At 38.7% G+C, this 22,812-nt stretch overlaps 1 protein-coding gene across 1 annotated transcript in view; it reads left to right on the top strand.

The window, feature by feature from the left end:
- LOC104373254 (macrophage mannose receptor 1-like) overlaps positions 1-22,812 on the top strand; it is a 64,960-nt gene that overhangs the window by 23,933 nt on the left and 18,215 nt on the right. The window contains 15 exon segments of the mRNA XM_086614888.1: positions 4,990-5,040; positions 5,043-5,146; positions 7,971-8,084; positions 9,442-9,557; positions 10,932-11,080; positions 12,478-12,677; positions 13,159-13,283; positions 14,413-14,500; positions 15,428-15,572; positions 17,094-17,135; positions 17,255-17,418; positions 18,400-18,467; positions 20,389-20,489; positions 20,999-21,141; positions 21,887-22,001. Of these exon segments, the coding sequence (XP_086471014.1) occupies positions 4,990-5,040; positions 5,043-5,146; positions 7,971-8,084; positions 9,442-9,557; positions 10,932-11,080; positions 12,478-12,677; positions 13,159-13,283; positions 14,413-14,500; positions 15,428-15,572; positions 17,094-17,135; positions 17,255-17,418; positions 18,400-18,467; positions 20,389-20,489; positions 20,999-21,141; positions 21,887-22,001 (1,725 nt within the window).

Below are 22,812 nucleotides of genomic sequence, written 5' to 3'. Positions count from 1 at the left end.
GTCCCATGATAAACAAAGGAAGAAACGGTACAATGAGATGAGTATTGTCATACTAGCCAAGCTTTTGTTGGCATCACCCACAAAGGAGAAGTTTAGAGAGGAACATGAAGAAGAATAAAGAAGTGCCTTCTGGAAGTTTACACAGAAGTCCAGCATGTGGTATAGCACAAACATGGCCCAGTGCATGCCTGAAAGAGTGGGAAACACCTTATTTACAAGTGAGTGGGGGAAAAAAAAATCTTGGTATTTAGTCACCCATCTTTAGAGATGATTGCAAAACTCTATGGCAGCTTTTCTTCTTCAGAGGAGAAAATTTTGTGTAGAAAGACACTCCACAGAGACAGAAATGGCTCTTGACCATTTCTGATTTGCATGACTTCTTTAGATGACTTTGATGTAATCATTTTGTTAAAAAAATGCTGTTGATTATTTGTATTACCGTGGTATGAGCCCACCACAGAAGGAGCTCTGGCAATGGATGAGGCTTCTGCTGTGCTAGGTGCTCAATAAACACAGGCAGAAAGATTTTAACAGATAACTAAAAAAAAAAAATAAAAGAAATTTGAGAGCATGGATAGTGATAGCTAAGGAGGGAATGAGACATTAATGAGCATGATGGGCAGTGGAATTGAAACAGATTTCAATTTTGGTAGCAGAGGAGAGTTTAAAGGATAGTACTGAATTTTGATGTTGAGTGATGAACGTGAAAAGTAGTCTGGAAGAAGAGATAAAGGTTCCTATTTGAAAATGGAGACTGATGTCCTGTGAATCTGAGCTCTTCTTATTGGTGGAAAGATGGTAAGGACAGTATGACTGAGCTATGAGGGCTGATTATACTTAGGTATAATCAAGATGGGAGAGACAAGGAAGGGGAAGAGAAAGGAGAGAGAGTTGACTCCATTAAAGTGACAGGCTGTGAGGGTGATTTTTGCAGCAGCTTGATTGGTCAAAATGGGAAGCCTCAGTGTTCCTGTAACTAGCAGATGAGAGTAATGTCACATTAGTGACATTACTTAGGAGAGTTCTAATTTGTGGGGCTATCTAGGAAAATCTTCATCTGAAATGTGTTAATCAGAAAGAATCACCTCGGGGGCGATGACTTTTAACTGTTTTACTGGCACTTCCTATTGCTAGTGATAGCAGTAACAGAAAAGACACAGTTCAGTTCCATGGAGAGCCCCACACCTACAGCTGATGTCTTTTTGGATGGGCTCACAATCCCATTTTGAATTTCGACGAGTGAAATTCAGACCACCTGACCAGGAGGACTGGGTGGATGAGGCCCTCTACAAACAGATAGGAGCTGCCTCACGTTCATGAGCCCTGGTCCTCATGGGGGACTTCAACCACCCCATCATCTGTTGGAAGGACAACACAGCAGGGCATAGGCAATCCAGGAGGTTCCTGGAATGCATGGATGATAACTTCCTTCTCCAAGTGGTAGAGGAACCAACGAGGAGAGGTGTTTTGCTGGACCTTGTTCTCACCAACAATGAAGGGCTGGTGGGGAACATGACGCTCAAGGGCAGCCTTGGTTGCAGCGATCATGAAATGGTAGAATTCAAGATACTTAGAGAAGCAAGGAGGGTGCATAGCAGGCTCACTACCCTGGATTTCAGGAGAGCAGACTTTGGCCTCTTCAGGGATCTCCTCGCTAGAGTACAATGGGATGAGGCCCTGGAGGGAAGAGGGGCACAAGAAAGCTGGTTAATATTCAAGGATCACCTCCTCCAAGCTCAGGAGTGGTGCATCCCAACAAAGAGAAAGTCAGGTAGGAACACCAGGAGGCCTGCATGGATGAACAAAGAGCTCCTGGACCAACTTGGACACAAAAAGAAGGCCTATAGGGGGTGGAAGCAAGGATGGGTAGCCTGGGAAGAATACAGAGTGATTGTCTGAGCAATCAGAGATCAGGTTAGGAAAGCTAAAGCCCTGATAGAGTTAAATCTGGCCAGGGACATCAAGGGCAACAAGAAAAACTTCTATAGATATGTCAGTGATAAAAAGAGATCTAGGGAAACATGGGCCCTCTCTGGAAGGAAATGGGAGACCTGGCTACCCGGGATATGGAGAAGGCTGAGGTTCTCAATGACTTCTTTGCCTCAGTCTTCACTGGTTAGAGCTCCAGCTGCACAGCCCAAGTCACAGAAGGCAAAGGCAGGGACTGTGAGAATGAAGAACCACCTACTGTAGGAGAAGATGAGGTCCGAGACCATCTAAAGAACCTGAAGGTGGACAAGTCCATGGGACCAGATGAGGTGCATCCGCGGGTCCTGAGAGAACTGGCAGATGAAGTTGCTAAGCCACTATCCATCATATTTGAGAAGTCGTGGCAATCTGGTGAAGTTCCCAATGACTGGAAAAGGGGAAACATAGCCCCCATCTTTAAAAAGGGGAAAAAAGAAGACCCATGGAACTACAGGCCAGTCAGTCTCACCTCTGTGCCTGGCAAGATCATGGAGCAGATCCTCCTGGCGACTCTGCTAAGGCACATAGAAAATAAGGAGGTGATTGGTGACAGCCAACATGGCTTCACTAAGGGCAAATCCTGCCTGACTAATTGGGTGGCCTTCTATGATGAGGTTACAGCATTGATGGAAAGGGGAAGAGCAACTGAAATTATCTACCTGGACTTATCCAAAGCATTTGATACTGTCCCACATGACATCCTTGTCTCTAAACTGGAAAGACGTGGTTTTGATGGATGGACCACTCGGTGGATAAGGAATTGGTTGGATGGTCGCACTCAAAGAGTTATGGTCAACGGTTCAATGTCCATGTGGAGGCCTGTGAGGAGTGGTGTTCCTCAGGGGTCAGTATTGGGACCAGTGCTATTTAACATCTTTGTTGGAGACATGGACAGTGGCATTGAGTGCACCCTCAGCAAGTTTGCAGATGACACCAAGTTGTGTGGTGTTGTGGACACGCTGGAGGGAAGGGATGTCATCCAGAGGGACCTTGACAGGCTGGAGAGGTGGGCCTGTGAGAACCTCATGAAGTTCAACAAGGCTAAGTGCAAGGTCCTGCACATGGCTCGGGGTAATCCCAAGCACAAGTACAGGCTGGGCAGAGAATGGATCGAGAGCAGCTCTGAGGAGAAGGACTTGGGAGTGCTGGTGGATGAGAAGCTCAACACGAGCCGTCAATGTGCACTGGCAGCCCAGAAAGCCAACTGTATCCTGGGCTGTATCAAAAGGAGCGTGGCCAGCAGGTTGAGGGAAGTGATTCTGCCCCTCTACTCTGCTCTTGTGAGACTCCACCTAGAATACTGTGTTCAGCTCTGGAGTCCCCAACTCCAAGAAGGACATGGAGCTACTGGAGTGAGTCCAGAGGAGGGCCACAAAGAGGCTGGAGCACCTCTGCTATGAAGACAGGCTGAGAGAGTTGGGGCTGTTCAGCCTGGAGAAGAGAAGGCTCCAGGGTGATCTTATTGCAGCTTTTCAGTACCTAAAGGGGGCCTACAGGAAAGCTGGAGATTGACTTTTTACAAGGGTGTGTAGTGATAGGACAAGGGGCAATGGATTTAAACTGAAAGAGGGCAGATTTAGATTAGATATAAGGAAGAAATTCTTCACTCAGAGGGTGGTGAGGCACTGGAGCAGGTTGCCCAGAGAAGTTGTGGATGCCCCATCCTTGGAAGTGTTCAAGGCCAGGTTGGATGAGGCTTTGGGCAACCTGGTGTAGTGGAGGATTTCCCTGCCCATGGCAGGGAGGTTGGAACTAGATGATCTTTAAGGTCCCTTCCAACCCTAACCATTCTATGATTTCATTGTCAGGTTGACTGTGGTCAGTCTGGATAGAGGATGTTAGAGGAAGACTTACTGAAGAAGGCAAGAACTATAATAAACTGAATGGGAAAAACTTCTGAAGGCGTAGATGATTTGTAGAAATGCAAGGTCATAAGCAGTGGAAAAAACTGTTAAAAAGTAGTCTCCTTATCATTTGTGAAAAGTGCTCCTAATGTGTAAGTTCTAACAACCAAGTGATTCGTACTCTGTCTGGAAAGACTGCTGTCCAAGAAAACAACTGTGCATGTAGTTGGTCAGTGTGATCCGAGTCATAGTGTTGTGGACAAAAGGAAACACCTGCTGCCTTTAGCGTAAGCTGGATAACAGACTATAAATAAATAAGTAAATAATAATTAACAAAATTCCAATTGCACTGAACAAACTCTTAACAATTACTCCTAGAGAGGAACCTTTTGGTGATGGTGGAGTTCAGACTGATTATAAATGCCCAAAGTTTTAATCCTTCTTATTCAAATAGTTTATTCAGAACAAAACTAGGCATGAACATTATAGTAGTAATGTGTTAGAGTGAAGGATTTTAAGCACAGGCATATAAACCTCTAAGAAACAGCTACAGTCAAGTAATATCCTTGATCAGCCCTGAACTTTCCTTCCAGCCAAAACCCAGCAGTAAACTCCATTAACTGTAAACTGAAAAAAGTGCAACAACTATATGAATTTCATTTTGCTCTGAAATAAAACAAAATATAGGAACACATGCAATGGGAAAACTTGCAAGGGCTCTGGTTGTCAGCTTTAAAAGACAATACTTCGTTTCTAAGCATTAGAAAAGAGGGCACTTCTTTCTTCACTGTACTAAAGGTAGGAGGAAAGGGAACGTAGCATTTTATTTAGATGTTTATTCATATCCTGTTCCAAGAGTTTTGAGCTAGAAAAAAAAATAAACCTAGTTGTGTTGCAATATAATTCCACAAAAAGATTATTTTTGCTCTTTAATACAAAGTTAAACACTCGTATTGCTGCTAGAGCGAGAGGCCTTTCCTGATGACTGGGGGGGGTAGGCATGAGGAACAGTCTGCCATCTTTATGAAATAGGGAGTCTTAATTTCCTGTCACTGCCTTTTAAACTTCCTAAGAATAAATTATTTCCTGTTCCAAGAAGGTAAAAGTTTGCATCATATAAAAGAACTGTTATCAATATAAAAGAACTGTTATCAACCTTGTTAATTGTATGTCTTAGAGCCAACTGATGAGCTGTGGATTGGGTTGAATGACCTCAAGGTTCAGATGTATTTGAATGGAGCGATGGGACACCTGTCACCTACACCAAGTGGCTTCGTGGAGAACCCACTCATGCAAACAACAGGCAAGAGGACTGTGTTGTTATGAAGGGAAAGGTAAAGTCATGTAGCTATTAATTTATTTATCTTAACATTTCATTTATCATTTGGGCTTTTTTCTATGCAAGACCACATAAGTAGAGGGTATTACTGTTTGAGGCAGCCTATTTTAGTCTTATAGGTGTTACTTCTTTGAGGAAGGATCCCTGTTCAAGGTTGCCGGAAAGTTGTTTTTGTTGTCTTCCCTGAGAAACAGGCAAGTGGTGGCTTTCCTTAAAGGCAACTGCCCCTCAAGATCCACGTTTCTGGATTTCAGTTTGTGTGTGTGGGCTTTTTGAAGAAACTTTTAATTACACTGTTGCGCACATCAACACGTAAATGCTTTTCTTCAGGAAGCTACAAAGACATTTTGGATATGCTTGGATTTTTTCTACTTTGACAGAATATGAGATATACAGCTACCTTAAAAAATTGCTCTAGCAGTTTTTAATGATGTTATAGAGAAATACTATATTTGAAGAAAATAAAAGCCTCCAAGGACATGGAGCTGTTGGAGTGGGTCCAGAGGAGGGTCACAAAGATTATCAGAGGGCTGAAGTACCTCTGCTATGAAGACAGGCTGAGAGAGTTGGGGTTGTTCAGACTGAAGAAGAGAAGGCTCCAGGGAGATCTTAGAGCAGCCTTCCAGTACCTAAAGGGGACCTACAAGAAAGCTGGAGAGGGACTTTTTCCAATGACGTGTAGCGATAGGACCAAGGGATAATGGCTTTAAACTGAGAGAGGGTAGATTTAGATTAGATCTGAGGAAGAAATTCTTCACTCGGAGAGTGGTGAGGCAATGGAACAGGTTGCACAGGAAAGTTGTGGCTGCCTCATCCCTGGAAGTGTTCAAGGCCAGGTTGAATGAGGCTTTGAGCAACCTGGTCTAATGGAAGGTGTCTCTGCCTGTGGCAGGGGGGTTGGAACTGGATGATCTTTAAGGTACCTTCCAACCCAAACCATTCTGTGATTCTATGATTCTATATATGCATGCAGTCTTGATAGGAGAGGTGGTCCAGCCCTCCGATCATCTTCATGACCCTCCTCTTGACGTGCTTGAGCAGGTCCATGTCCTTGTTATGTTGGGGGTACCAGAGTTGAACGCAGTACTCCAAGTGGGGTCTCACGAGAGCAGAGTAGAGGGGCAGAATCACCTCCCTTGACCTGCTGGCCATGCTTCTTTGGATGCAGCCCAGGACACAGTTGGCTCTCTGGGCTGCCAGTGTACATTGCTGGCTCACGTTGAGCTTCTCATCCACCAGCACCCCCAAGTCCTTCTCCTCAGAGCTGCTCTCAATCCATTCTCTGCTCAGCCTATATCTGTGCTTGGGATTGCCCCGACCCATGTGCAGGACCTTGCACTTGGCCTTGTTGAACTTCATGAGGTTCTCACAGGCCCACCTCTCCAGCCTGTCAAGGTCCCTCTGGATGGCATCCTTTCCCTCTGGTGTGTCCACAACACCACACAACTTGGTGTCATCTGCAAACTTGCTGAGGGTGCACTCGATCCTTGTCCGCTGTCCTTGTCGCTGATAAAGATGTTTAACAGTGCTGGTCCCAATACTGACCCCTGAGGAATGCTGGTTTCCTGGAAAACGTCACTGGTTTCCACTTGGACATTGAGCTTATCTCTTTGAGTATGACCATCCGGCCAGTTCTTTATCCACTGAGTGGTCCATCTGTCAAATCCACTTAAAAGACAATGATGTTGTCTGGGACAGTGTCAAATGCTTTGGACATCCCTTATCCACCAATGCTGTAACCCCATCGTCATCTGAATCCATAATTTATTTTTATGGAACAAAATCTGCCCTTGTCTATGACACTACTTTCTTTCTAAAGGAAGCGTTTTGGTTTAGTTAATGAAGAAGCAGGAGAGCAGAAAGATATTTGCAAAAGGCAGCTCATAAGATATGGCAAGAAGTCCCTAGAAATTACTGCATGAATTTTCCAGTGAAGACACAGTTATAGGAAAGACAGCAAAGGATCTTGCTGGGACTAGAAAGGCACAGCTTCAGTGTAAGTTTTCCTATGTTGAAGAAGTCTAAAGGTTGTGAAAATAGGACAGCATAGGACAGACACAAGCACAAGCTGAACATCCTAGGGTTCTTCACTGTCGTAGGCAGTAGTGTTGAGCTTTGGGAGAAATTTTGCTGGAAACAGGATTTGTTGAGGCGCTTGGGGACTTTGCATATTGTGGCATAAGGGACTATGTATTACCATGGTGATTATTTTACATTTCTGGGGGAAAAAACAAATAAAAAGAAAAAAGAAAAAATAAGAAAAAAAGAGGTATTGCCATCAGCTGCTGCAATTTTACTTTTACAGAAGTGGAGTCGTTAAGGCAGAGGTGAGAGAGTGCTTTGCACAGGGGTTTCTCTTCCTATCCCAATACCTCAGTTCATTTGTTGAACAAAAATGGCAATGTGGTGTGGGGTTTCTTACTTTCAGTACAGCTCGCATTGAATATCATTGTTTCTGCTTCTGTGTGTTTTGTTTTGTTTTGTTTTTTCCTGCTGCAGTTGGATTTCTGTGGGGAGAAATCACATCTTCCTGTCCTCCTGCATGTTTATTAAATCAGTAGTCTTTGTAAAGATGATGTATTGCTATCACCTCCAAGGGTTTGCTTTTCTGAAGGGTAAAGAGTCAAAGAGGGTGTAAGTCAATGGTGAATCAGCCCCAGTAGAAGTGAGGCTGGAATGAGGTTGGAGTTAAGTACTGAAGTAAATGTTGGTTTTGCTTCTATAAAGTTAGAAAAAAATAGTTAAATACTTAAAAGCATGAAGCACCTTTTTTGATTACTAAATCCCACTTGACTCTGATGTTTTGTTCTTATGTTCAGGATGGATTTTGGGCAGATCATTCTTGTGAAAAGAAAATTGGCTACATCTGTAAAAGGAAACCCATGTCAGAAGCTTCTACAGAAGAGGAATCTATTGACATGGGCTGCCAGAGAGTAAGTGAATAACAAGCTGTCTGATCTGCATAAGCTGCTAGGAACGATTAGGAGGAGAAAATGCCACCTAGGCGTCATACACAACGGGAAAAATTGATCTGTTTTGTCATCATCAGAACAGTTGACCTTCTCATTTCTATGGCAGATGGGATAGGTGATACATATGAATAAATCTAGGCTCTGAGTGTCATTTGGCTCTTGATGCTCCCTTTCTTTTTCCAGAAGATAAACCAAAACTGAAACCCCTAGTCCTTGCAGTGGACCATTTTTCCTTTATTGACATTCGAGTCGTCCTGAGGCATCTGCCTGTACCAGCAGTTGCTCTTCAGCTCTACCTACAATTTTCTTCAGAATTATTCATGACAGGAAGGGTGTGCTTGTCTACATGCTATTCTCAAGGCTTTATTGTGGTCTCTGGCAGCGCACTGTACTTTGAGGAATTTGTTACAAGTGCCTGAGCAAAATGAATCCATTGTGCTCCTTCTGAACTGCTAGCAGATCTATTGTTGATTTGGTAATGCATGCCTTCTGGTAGCATAACACTCAGTAATTCTGGAAAACCTACTGTAATTTGTTGTGTCATGAGGAATATTACGGGGTTTTTGTCTTTGATGAAGAAATTGCCTTTTTTTTCCCAAGTCTGCTTTAAACAACTGCAGAGGAAGTCTTTCATGTTTATTCCCAGTATTTGTAAAAGAGTACCTGGATCCTTACAAATATTCAACTGTTTGAGAAGATAAAGGGATCCAATGCTTATGGATGTTATCCTTGCCTAGAGAACTAAGTCCATACTCATAGAAAAAAGGCTCTCAAAGGTGAGAGATTGAAAACCATCAGAAGGAAATTTGAGTCAATTGCAGTTGGTCACAGCAAACTCTTCTTCTGTAAGCCTGTTCCTGAATTAATGACATTTGAATGACAAAACATTAGAAGAGAGTGTTAATGTTAGTGAATAATAAACAAACCTATTTGATATGTCATTCTCTTTCTGAAAAGCCAAGCTGAAATTTGCTCCTCAAGAGCATTCTCATGATTGCACAATGCCTATGTGCTAGTTCTAATCCTGTACAGAGCACTAAAGGTGCACAGCAAAGACTCTCACGCCTTCGTAAGTGGAATACACTGATTAAAAATTCATTATATGTGAAAAATTGTTCTATGAAACAAAATTTTAAAAAGCTTTCATCCTGCTTGTTTTCAGTCTAGCTTTTTCAGTTCAGTTGTTCCTTTGTCTAATGGTTAGCTGAAAGTGAGCTAAATCAGTTTTGTTTTGCTGACTTTTTTTTTTTTTTTTAAAAAAAAAGAGAAGTTTAGAAAAGCTGCAACATATGTGATCACTTAATGTTTATTTTGACAGGGTTGGAAAAGACATGGTTTTTATTGTTACTTCATTGGGAATACATTTGTATCATTTTCTCAAGCAAATCAAACCTGTGGAAGGCACCAGGCCTTTTTAGCAACTATTGAAGACAGGTATGTAGAAGTCTACTAGCATGAGGGATTGCATGAGGATTTAACATCTATTGACATCTGAATATCTAAATAAAGATTCCAGTCTGGACAAAAATCTTGCTTGAGAGGACAGCTATCTGTAGATACAGAACATCTCACAGTTTTTGCATGTGTATTCGAATCCAGGAATTCAGTTTATAATAAAAATAGGTGAAGGCTGTGAAATCAGTATTGATACAGATGGTTATGACAAGGAAAAAAATAGAATTATGTTTTCTGTTTCCTTAATTGTAGTGGTTTGAGGATGGATTTTACTTGACTGAGGGATGCAGAATCTAATTTTGATTATTAAATGAAGAGATGTGGTGCTGAATTCCTTTCAAAAGGTAGTTCAAATAAGCAAGAGGATATCATTTCCACCTATCTGGTCTTTTCAGAATTAAGCTACTTTAAAAAAAAATTAAATAAGAAACCAAATGATGACAGAAGTGCTTGGTACCTGAAAATCCATCACAATGCAGCTAGGGTTCAGTGTGTGCTAAATTTCTGAACAAATAGTGCACACTATTGAGTGTGGAATATTGGGAAAATTAAAGTTAGGGTTTAGAAAACAAAGCTTGTTTTCCTTGCAGTTGACTTGATGCTTCACATTTTCTTTTCTTTGTTTCTGCATAATCTAAATAGATATGTTCTAGTGTGAAAGCTGTAGCTGTCATGTATGGTAGCTCTCTAAATGTAGGTAGCACTGTAGCTGTCACAAAAATGATTAAACATTAATGCAATTTTCTAACTATACTTTGTTAAGGGGGGACTTCTTTTATTTGATTTGATTTAATTTCTTAAAAGCTATTTATTTAAACGCCATAATGAACTGTGACAAGCTTTACCTCCGCATAGGTTTGTTCCCAAACGTAACATTTCTTGCATGATCATTGGATTTAATTTGCAGTGTTCCTTAGTTTGATAATTTAGCGTCACACTACTATAGCCTCTACTTTTGTGTATTTCTTCAATAATGCTGAGATTCCTGTTCCAGTTTTGGATTTGCTTGAAACAAGAAGTCATTAAACTACACAAGTACTAGAAACTCTCAAAAAATACAGTTGTTTAACACATAAGTCATGTCAGATTTCTTCTTTCCTGCCAATTTTGGGTCATTCCATGATTATGTCACATTCTTTACTGGACATTCAAAGATAAAGTAGAATACTCTGGTATTCAAGTTTAAAAAATATCTATTATGTAATGATTTTTAATGTGCTTTGTTCAAGTAAAGCCATCCGAGCTACTCTTTCAAGAAGGTACAGTAGTAATTATGAGAGAACAAGAAGCCTTTTACCGCTTTTTAAAACTAGTTTAACAGTATTAATTTAACAGTTGTGTTCTTCTAAACAGATATGAACAAGCCTATCTGACTAGCCTGGTTGGGCTAAGAACAGAAAGGTATTTTTGGATTGGACTGTCAGATGTAGAAGAAAAGGGAACATTCAAGTGGGCTAATGGTGAATCTGTATTATTTACACACTGGAATTCTGAAATGCCTGGTAGGTATAGCTCTATACTGTTTAATGAGTCCAGTGCCCAAAATACATTGTTCGCTACTTAATTTTTTTACTTCATTCCTTAGCCCTCACTTGGTGGTGTAATCAATAATTACTCTCAAATATATCTGACTGCTCTCTCAAGTATGCAGTGCTGTTGCTAACTTCCTGCTTAGTGCTGAAATGAGTTTTTAACATGAGCTTGGGAAGAAGCTTTAAATTGAGATCAAGTTCCTGGTTTGTATGTTCTGGGAAAGTTTGTGCACGTACTACCATGGAAGAGCAATCTCTGCAGGCACCCTGCTTGCAAGTCCACCTGTTCAGCCATTATCACATAATATGTTGCTCACTGTGTGTTCTGAGGTGTGCGAGATCACAGCATGCTAGAAGGATCTCTGGTCTTAGAGAAAATGGGATTGTAGGAAAGGACAAGAGGGACAAGGGAAGATTTGTGTTTAATCTTTTTTTTTTAGTAAATATCTTTCCTAGATTAATCATGATTTCCTCATTTACTAAGTTTTGTCGATGGAAACATTGCTATTTTTTTCTGTTCTAATAAAATTATGGAGGTGGGAGGTCATTTCATCTCTGACATGATCACATCAGAAAGGGGATGGTCGTCAGCCTTCAAGGTTCTGGTATGTCGTGTTTACCTCTCAGGAGATCTTCTGATTCTCTTTAATTTCAGTGCCTAAATCCTGATTTGAATGTGTCAGGTGGAGTGGTAAGGCTGTGTTCACCATGAAGCCACTACTAGGTCTGTATATAGCAAGTTCATTTTTGAAAATCACAGTCAAATCAGACAAATTTGAGAAACTACCTCCAACCACATCTTGAGTTTTAGGGTAGAATTTGTTGGATCGCAGGTTATGATGGAGTAAGAGTCAGCTGCTGGGGGTGATTTGATGTGAGGCACAATTCAGTATCTCAAATAGGGAACCTGATCTTGAACATTTCCAGTGATAAGGCATCCATAACTTCTCCGGGCAACTTTTCCTGTGTTTCACCACCCTTATCCCCAAAAAATTCCTTCCTTATGTCCAATCTAAACCTACTCTCTTTCATTTTAAAATCGTTACCTCTTGTCCTATCACTACAGGCCCTGGTAAAAAATCTTTATCCGTCTTCCTTATAAACCTCTGTTATATATTAAATGGCCATAGTAAGGTCTTCCTGGAGCCTTCTCCAGGCTGAACAACCCTACTCCGTCAGCCTGTCTTCATAAGAGAGGTGTTCCAATCCTCTGATGATTTTTGTAGCCCTCCTCTGTACCTGCTCTAACATTAGAAACATTTTTAACTCTGTACAAAGACTTAATTTCCATCAGGATAGAACATGAAGTTTTTTGAATTCTCATGACCCTCTAAATACTGCTTTTGTGCGTTCCTGTTTACAATCAGGAAGAAAACCGGGCTGTGTTGCCATGAGGACTGGAATTGCAGGTGGATTATGGGACGTAATAAAGTGTGAAGAAAAGGCAAAGTTCCTATGCAAAGTGTGGGCAGAGGGAGTGACACTTCCACCTGTTCCTACAACAACTCCTGTTCCCCGGTGTCCGGAAGGTTGGGACTCAAACAATCGTATTAGCTTCTGTTTCAAAGTAAGTATGTTGCTCACTTCTGCATTAAGGTAGTTTCTATTTGCTGCACATACATACAATAAAACGGATATACATAAGTCTTACTGTTTCATAAGCTTAACTACAGACTATATGTAGAGGTCTCCTTCCTTTCTATTGAAATGCTCAGGGTTTTATTTCTTCCATTAATGTCCAATTCTCAGGTCTGATCTTCTGATCTTAATTTCTCATTCTTTTAGGATTAAAAGTGCCTTTCTCCTAGTTGTTGTCTTGCTGCAAATAGTCCTGTCAGCAATGGAGTTTGCTAACTTGGCTTAAAGACACTCATACTAAGCGTCTTTAGTGTTTCACAGAAGCGAACACTCATAAACACTGTATTCCAAGGTTCTGTAATCCCCACAGAACAAGTTAATTGTAAATGAATTGCTTTGGGGGAGCTGGTGTGTCTTGATTTTGTGATCTATATGGTCTATTCTGTCTGATCGCAAAATGCTCTTTTTAGCCTTTTTCAAGAGGAGAACAAAAGAAAACATGGCTCGAATCTCAAGAGTTTTGTCGAGCCATAGGAGGAGATCTGGCCTCCATTAATGGTAAAGAAGAACAGTATGTGATATGGCGTTCTATTGCGTGAGTATCTGTAGTGTGATCATCCACTTTAAGAAGCTTTTAGATCTTTCTGAAATATTTCATTTTAGGTGTGTGTTTTCACTTCAGCCAGTCTGGATTCACTATCTGCATCTGTATCAAACACAGCGAAAAAGCAGAGCTGATGAAATAGCAAGAGTTGTATGACTAGGAGCAATCACCTCAGAAGCTAATGCTAAAATGATATTGGCAAGATATCCAGTTGAGGCAACATTTATTATCTGATGTAAAAATATTTGTTGTGGATTTTATAAAATTACCACGGATGCGGGTTGTTTTCACATCAGTGAGTGTACAAATAGGGTGACAGTTGTGGTATAAATCTGGTCAATGTATTGATTGTTTTTCATTTTATGAACTAATCAGAAAGCAGAAGCAACTTAGATTATTTGCTACAGAGGGGATGCAAATAAGGTTAATAAGCCCCTGAACTGTAAATAGCAGGTGTCAGGTTTCTGAATGAGATCAAATACTCTTAAAAAAGGAGCAATGAACTCATACATCCCTGTCTAACAAGGAAACAAGACTGAAACATGGCAGCCTTGCAAAATGCTGGAACCGTACTAGAATCCCAGCTGTGTACTTAGAGTAAGGAAGAAGTCTCAGATGCTGCATTGCCACAAATTGACTCAATAAATTCAAACAAATCAGTAAAGTGTGTCTGCTTGCAGACAAAAATTAGTTTAAGGTGCTGTTTTTTAGACCTGATTCAACTGCAGCAAATATTTAGAAACCATAAGTGCCCTTACAGAGAAAATGGAGAGTTAGTGAAAGGAGCAAAAGTAGCTGTTGAACAATCATACAAAAGTATTAAGTCACCTTATTTTCAGGAGTTGGATTGGATCTGGACATTTTCTTGATCAGTTTTTCAATCTGTCCGAGTTAATGTATAGTGATAACAGCTAGAAGTGATTGCATTTTAATTAATTTCCACCCTGGTTGTTATTGTTTCTAACAGCTTTAAGAATTATATTTAGAGAAGCTTATTAACTATTGTTAATGACAGATGATTAAAAATATTGTAATGCTCTTATTAGTTTTGGGTTTATATTGAATTATCTTATAAATAGGATGTTTATTACTTTGGGATTTTTTTTTTTTTTTTTTTTAGGAACAATGGCTTTTACCACCAGAATTTCTGGATGGGCTTGTATTATTTGAATCCTGATGATGGCTTTGTTTGGAGTGATGGATCTCCAGTGAGTGATTCAATTTTCTACTGCTGTTATTTTGCATTCCCTGTGCTCCACAAGTGTGTGTGGTGTACATGTGTCTGTAATTTTATGCTTAATCATAACTCTCTACTGTGTCATGCTCTCTTTAGGAAAGCTTATAAATAACGATTTTATGTCTTGATATTTTTTTGGCTAAAACATACTGATTTTTGATAAGAAAATGAGCATTGAATGAACAAAAATATTAAATTCATGTGCACTAAAAGCATATTCTTATAAATTAAAGGATTTTTTGAGTAAAATAGTCCATCTTTAGTATTTCTCTTCTTTGCTAATTAAATCTTTATCTGAAATGGCCTACATTCTACAGAGCTGAGGGCAGTTGTTTCATGCCAGTGTGACTTGACTGTACTTTAGACTAAGATATAAAACTGTAGAAACAAAATAGTTTTGGAGATGTGAGTGTATTTCATGAAAGTTTGGTCAAAATATGTTGATGAAAGTTTACCATGCAGAAAACTGAAATTGGAATTTATACAGGGAAATTAGAACACCAGTAATATTTTTCTGAGAAAAATGCCAACACTTTCTTGTGTCTCAATAACATATTACTATTTTACTCATACAGGATATTTACTTAATATAATATCAACGTATAACATTCCTTGTCATTGTTATTAGATTAATCTTACAGAATTTAAGACCTGTAAAAATGTCAATATTCTTCCAAGTGTCATAAGAAATAACTTTTATCCAAGATGCAGTCTAGTTGCAGTCTGAAAAAAAGTTTGAAATGTCAGCATTTGTATAGGGAGATTGTGGTGTCCTCTTATCTGAGTTTTTAAACTTAGAGTAAGAACAAATTGTGGGTCTGTGGTTTGATGTCTTCTCCCTCTCTCCATTATTTTCTTTCTATATAATAGAATCTTCACAAAACCTTTTCTGTCATAGGTGAGGTATGAAAACTGGGGCTTTGGTGAGCCCAATAATTATCAAGGAATTGAACTTTGTGCAGAGATCAGTGGTGATTCCAGCATGCTTTGGAATGACAGACACTGTGATTATCTATATGGATGGATTTGCCAGATAAGAAAAGGTATCGCTTACTCGTGTATGTTGGTATAACAAGAAAAGATTCTCAGTTGATTTTTTCCTTAACTTTAAGAAATTAAAAATTTCAAAACCTGTTTATCAGAATGGTTCCCTGTGGAATGTGAAATATGGAAGTGGTATAAGAATTTCCTTGTCTTCAGTGCCTTTAAAGATACAGAGCCTTTGGTGCCCTGCTGGGACTTCTCACTGGTCTTTCTCTCTGATTTCAGAAGGGAAAATTTGATACTTGTAAAATAGGAAATGTTGCTTTGAATATTCACATTTTTCATTTAGAGAAGTTCATGCCTTCTCCAACAAATCCAATTTTGAATTTTTTCTCTGAGTTGAGTTTCAAGTTATTAGAAAAGTTTGCAAATCAGTTCTCATATTTGAATTTTTATGCATGAGCACTCCCTCCTTTATTTGGCTCAGGTACTGTTTTGTCAGCTAATTGAATCTGTAGTTGCAAGATGAAGCCTGGTTTTGAGATACTTTGTTTTGCTTTAACTGGATTTTATATTCATGTGTTGGTTTCTTACTAAATTCTCTTGAGATTTGAGTTTGAATGCTTTTTATTTTCTGAAGTCATTCAGACAGAAGTTATAGTTTAGGGAAATCTTGAGTTCCACAAATACTACATCTACCTAAATTTGAGTATTTTAGAAAGTGCTCATTTAAACATTTTGCCACATTCTTGTATTGGGAGGGAGAGGAGGAAAATAAAGATGCTTCATTAGGTTATTGACAATAAAGTACCAGCTCTGCTTTATATTAAATTTCTTTATAAAAAATTTCTTAGAGAATTTTTTATTAAATGACAGTATCTGTGAGATTACATTTTAGCACAAAAGAAACTGATAAACCTATAAAGACAGAGATCTCCTGCATTAGAAACTGTTTTCCTGAGATGCTAATGGTGCCATCGAGGATGCCATCTCCATGACACCAGGCAAAAGCAAACAAGGGAGTTCTTTAGCCTGAAGTCTTCTTTTCAGAAAGGACCGGTTAATTTATTTGAAACTTTTCTAGGGAGATTTTATCTAGGGAAATTGTTAAGATCCAGATAGAAGTTGTTCTCAACCGGAGAAAGATGGAAAGAACCTCCCACTGTAGTAGCTAGGGCACCATGGAAGAATAGAACACAGCCTACATTCCTGCTGTCTCTGGTTTAAGCCAGAATTCATGTTGAAGTGACTTGGGTAAAGGGAGATACAGGACTGTCTTAATAGGGTTAATGTTTTGGAATGATTATTTAATGCAGGTAAATCTCAAGGTATTTTATAATACCTTGCACATTATGAATAGCTTATATTTAGAGCCTCAGGGAACAAGAATATGTGTACATAATTGAATAGTGTACCAAAAATAAGAGATTTAGGCTGTTTAGCTCCTTCTAGTTTTTGGTGTTAAATCCATTCCTAACTGTAAAATTCAATGTCAATAGAAAAACTTACCTATCAATCGTAGTAAATATTTTCTCTTACAGTAGAAAGCGTACAATCACAATAAATATTTTTTCTTACAGGGGCAAGTGTAAAACCTGAACCAACAGAATCTCCTGCACCCAGTAAGGGTCATTGCTATTACTATTTGTGTGTATATGTCTAAAAGCATTTTTAAAAGTTTACTAAAGAGAATGTCTTGTATCTCAGGAACAGTGTAGTTAGCTTACTGTTCATCTTACAGAATACAAGACTACTGAGGATGGATGGATTATACATGAAGACAAACAATATTATTTCAGCACAGAGAGTGTTCCTATGGAAAAAGGTCGGGAGTTCTGCAAAAAAAACTTTGGAGACCTTGTCGTCATTGAGAGTGAAAGTGAAAGAAAGCTCCTCTGGCGATATGTAAGAAAATCGCTAAAACTATGGAATAAATCATCCAAAACAAATGAGCATGTGCACAAATCCTTTTCACCCTGGTGTTCTCCCTACAGTTTTATGATAGTAAAATTGCAGTAGCATTAAACCAGATTAGTATGAAGAACAAACTCAAGTCTTTTTTTAGATTGTTTCATAGCTGAGATGAGGACAATTTTGATTTGATGTTTTATGTAGAAATGAGCACAGTAAGCATTAAACAGATCATTATCATCTTCTCCTATTCAATGGGGCAGTTATACCACTTCTATATCTATCTGCAACTGGTAATATGCTAAGGTAAATCTTAATGCTTACTTTTAATTGGTCTGTGGATTCATTTTAGCAAGAAGCATTGTACTTGAGAGCTGTAAGGCAGGTGAGTCAACAGAGAGTAAAAAAATCAAAACACATACTTGATTACATGCAACCCTCAGAACATTGGCTTTTGATCTTGTCAGTGTACCTGAGGTGTAGTCTACCTAGCAATCTCTTTTTGGTCTTCAAGTTTGCCCCTTTGCCCCTTCTCCTTGTGGGAAGAGTATAATTTTTCAGGAAGAACAACTTGAGGCATGGACTATGCATGAGAAAGAGCTTTTAAGTGGTATTTCTAGGTGGCTGGAGTTAGTTGTCTGTTTATACTACCTTGAGGCCAAAATCAATTTATATCCAAATTGTAGGAAGGCTTATCGCTTGTAAGAAATTTGTCAGATGTTGTCCACTGCAGAGACCATGGTTGATTTCAGTGACTTTCAAGTATGACTGAAAAATGTTGATATAGTGACCATGCCTTTTGGCTGAGGGTGAAGTCTGGCTGTGGATTGTCAGCTGGGAGCTGTTTTAATTTAAATGTTGTAGCTAGAGAGTATAGCAATTCATGTCAGTCTGATGTATATGGCCCACTATTAACATAATAGATTTCTATGATAAAAAGAGGACATTTATACAATTTTATTCTTTACACTCTAGATCTTGAAAAATGGTAGAGAGGATTCATATTTCATTGGTTTACAACTGAGTGTTGACCAACGGACAAGGTAGGCCAACTAAAACCATCAAGCTTGCATTGTGCTTTAAAATAAAGAAATCTGCTGAGCAGAGCAAAATCAGTGAAGTCTTTAAATGAAATTGTGGCCTGTCAAAACAAATGAGGATGTTTTTCCTTTGGATTCTATGAGACTTTCATGTTTAGTGTTTTTTTGATTATGAAGGTTGTAATAATCTATTCTGTAGTAAATATTCCACAATGTGTCATTATTTTTAATCCATCTTTTTTTTGAATCCCATTTCTGTTGTTAGGCATTCTCTCCCTATTGATACTACCGTTTTCCTGCTATAATCAAATACAGAATAAAAGCTTGAGTTGAATGTGGCCCTCAGCTGTTGTCTGCCTTGTCCATACTCCAATAAAATATAGCTAATATAAGGAATTTTAAAAAGTATTTTCTGTTGATACTGGTGAAATTTTTCCTTTGTAGAAGACCAATTTCTTTTCAAGTAAATGAATTTTCTCCTTGATGCCACTGGAAGCCAGAGTAGACCCATAAACCCTAAAACTTGGCTTATTCTTTAACAATATAAAAGCATTAATCAATAGGGCATGGCTTTTCAAAGGGCATATCTAGTTTTGAGTCTTAATTTAAACATGATTGTATTCTCAAGTGGTTTAATTCCACGTTAATTTATCTCCAGGTTATCCAGGAGAAATACTCCATGTTTCCTAAATAGAATTTGTGCAAAACTAGCAGAAGAAACATACTGCAGATAACTAACTTAGAATTTTTATTAAGGAATTCTAGTTTTCTTCCTTTTTATTGAAAATATAAATAGATGCCCCAACTCAAAATATGTAAGATTTTTGTGATAGGTAGAAACATTCTTTTTCCCCCTCCTTAACTGTTGGGAATAGACTGTAATAAAGGGAAAAATGGAAGCTATTTTCTTTTTGTAGAGCAAAGATAGCTGATGCCATCGTATAACTTCAGGTGCACTGTGAGGATAAGCAGGTTTTCTGTAGGCTTTTGTGAATGTTGGTATGCAGCATCATATTGATTTTTACACGTGATGCTATTTTAGGCCTGGATTCAGTTCACTCTGGGTCTTGAAGTGCCTGGATAGATAGCTAGTACTTCTTTGTTCTCCTTGCAGTCCACAATGACAACGAGGACCCTTCAGAGGAGAACTAGGATGTTACGTGGGCCAGATCGCCTTCTGAAAATGATGTATCTCTGCCAATCTGTTGTTTTTGTAGGGACCTTAAGATGAACATGCTTTTAAGTGACGTATCTTATATATGTGCCTGAAGGGTGAACCTGGGCACCTCTGTCACTTGTAGTCCAAAAAGAATATGTCTCCTAATAAGTTTCTGATTCCTGGTTATGATTTTGTTCTTTATTGTTTAGCCTACATGGATGTGCAACTTTTTTGATGTTTGTATTTTACCTTGTAGTCAGGCATATTGTTACAAGAATTTCCTTGTAGGTAGTTTGTCATGCCCTTTTCCTTGGCATGGGGGAAAAAGCGAGCATTTTTAGAATCATAGAATCATAGAATCAGAGAAATTTTCCAGTGTTACAAATAAAAACTCTTATCTCTGTAATAGGCACAAGGAATGTATGACTTGGGGGAAATGGTGAGCGTCTGGGCTCTCTCATGCTGGAGTGATGTCTGGCTTTCATGTTGGCTTAAATGATTATTTTGAATAATGTTCTACCAGTTGCAAAAGTGTCAGCATATTGCTTAAACGCAGAGTAAACACAACTTCAACACATGCCCTATGTCTTTGCACAGAAAGTAAGTTTAGTGCAATCAGCAAAGAGGCAAATTGGTTAAAAAAAATCCTGTACACCTTGAACTGTGAGTGGCTATGTTAAACATGTTGCAAAAGTACTTTTTGTAACATGGAAGCAATTCTATTTGTATGTTAAAGAAGTATTTTGTTGTATTGTTTTTCTTAAGTTGGATGGATGGCACTCCGGTGAATTATTTGGCATGGGCACCACATGAACCTAACTTTGCAAATAATGATGAAAACTGTGTAGTTATGTACAAGAATTTAGGTGAGTTTTGTATATTTGCTTCTGAATTTTATTATTTGTGCGTCTGTGTCACAACCTTTTTTTTTTACCTCTCGGAGACATCTCTTCCCCCCTTTTTTCTGTTCTTTTGCAAAATGTTATAAAAGTAGACCATAGTATTATGTTCAGGACTTAATTGGTTTGTGCTTTTGTGTTTACCTTAAGCCTAGCATGGAGAAGCACTGATAGAGGTCTGCAGTTGTGATTGCAGTACAACTGTTTTATATTATTTATTAAATTTGGCCTAATGTGCCACTATAAAATTGATATTCCTGGTTCTGCACTGCTTTTAGCATTCTGTAATTACAGTGTGTATAAAGTGACATATTTGTCCTAGGTGCTGATATAGAATGATAATAAACTGAGAGACTCTGAAGATTTGATCTTACCTTTCAACTAAAAGCACTTTATGTAAGAATGAGTGAAAGTGATTTCCATTTAACCAGCTCTGGATGTGGTGTCATACAGTTCCCCATTTATCTTACATTCAGGATTTTGGAATGATATAAACTGTGGTTATCCAAATCCCTACATATGTGAAAGGCACAACAGTTCCATTAATTCAACTGTTCCTCCAACAACATTTTCAACTCCAAGAGGATGTCATCCAACTTGGCTTTCCTTTCACAATAAGGTACCATAACAAATACAGCTCATGCTGGATGTTTGGCCAAGCATTAAATAGAAAACAAGGGAATTATTTAATAATATTATTTCTTATTAAAATAAAATATTTTTTTTTTTTTGCAGAGAGCTAGTTGATGCTTGCGTGCTTTTCTTTGTTTGCCCATCCATTGTTTTGCAGGAAAGGTGCATTTTGATGCTTCCAATGAGGTGGTAGATGAGCATATTCAGTTGCAGTCCACAAAAGTCATTCTCTAGTCATCTCTTTAAACCTTTTGATGTGCATTTCTTAAAGAGCTTAGACAGAGTTTCTGAAGTATTGATGCTTTGATTTTGATGTTTTTTAACCAAACCATAAAGCCTTTTTGGTACTGAATACATTTTGTCTTCCTTAACGTCTCTAAGTGGTATGTTTTATAGAGTCAAATAAATAAACAGGCAGACTAAAAACTGTCATGCATAACAACACTGTTAGCTGACTGTCTATAAAAGTCAGTTTTTGCTTATTTTCTAGGGATTTTAGATCAAATCTAGTATATGTCTTCTTGAGCAAGACACTTTATTGAGACCTTCAATTTTATATAAAACAAGGACCAGCACAAAAAGCTTATTTTAAGCTGATAGGGTTTTTTTTTTCAGATAAAGGCATTATTTTACTGTCTTTTCTCCGTCCTACTTTGCTTAAAGCTGTGGTTTTCAGTCTGTAAGGGATGTTGGAGTAAAGATAATATATAGAGCATTTGTTCATGTTTTAGTGTTACAAAATATTTGGATCTACAGAAGATGAACGTATCACTTGGCATGCTGCACGAACAGCTTGCATGAATTTAGGAGGAAACCTGGCCACTGTCCCTAATGAACAAGTGCAAGGTACTGTGTACGGTTTTGTAGCAACTAGATAAGACGACGTTTAATCTTTACAGGATGGCTGTTGTATTTGTGTGAATATGGACAGGAATTGAATAATGACTGCACATCTGATTTTTGTTCCAAAGCATATAATTTTTGGAAATTTACCATGAAATCTTCACCTGAATCTAGCAAATTTTAATGTTGGCTTAGAGATGTGTATACACGTGTATTTTCCTGATAGCCAAAGTAGTGCTTTTTCTACTTACACATGATGCCAGCTGGGCCCAGCAAGTTCCATTCCAAGCGATGTAGTTTCACTAGGTGGCATTAACTCACTGCTTGGCTTTCCTATTAACTCAAGCAGAACACCTTTAGGATCAGAACTTGCTGCCTCTGGGCAGCTTGGGACAGAGATTTGAGTGCTTATACACCTACCCACAACTGCCCACGTAGATGTACCATTCTTTTCACTAGAGGAGCTTATTTTAATGAACCTAAGAGCTGCATCCCTGACTGGGGGAGATGAGCAGAGGGAAGTTACTTCATTCTTGAATAAACATGTCACGCATTCAAATTAAAAAAAATGGGGAAGATTTTGGTAGGTGTTAATAACACCCTCATTTTAGAAATACTGTTTTGTACTATAGTGATGAGAAACCCATGTTGCACAGCACATACTGCTTGTGAACACAAAAGTGCATACTGAAAAATCAACCATTATAAAACAAGCCTGTGTTGTAGTTTGAGCAATTAAATAGTTTAAATTTAGACCGCTGACATGAACTCAGTGCTACTTATGCTTTTCACATTTGAAGAGATGAAGAATCAA

Source organism: Tauraco erythrolophus, chromosome 7 (genome assembly GCF_009769465.1).
Source record: "Tauraco erythrolophus isolate bTauEry1 chromosome 7, bTauEry1.pri, whole genome shotgun sequence".
Taxonomy (NCBI): domain Eukaryota; kingdom Metazoa; phylum Chordata; class Aves; order Musophagiformes; family Musophagidae; genus Tauraco; species Tauraco erythrolophus.
Note: the sequence above shows the minus strand (reverse complement) of the source record. Positions and strands in the feature narration are given on the sequence as shown.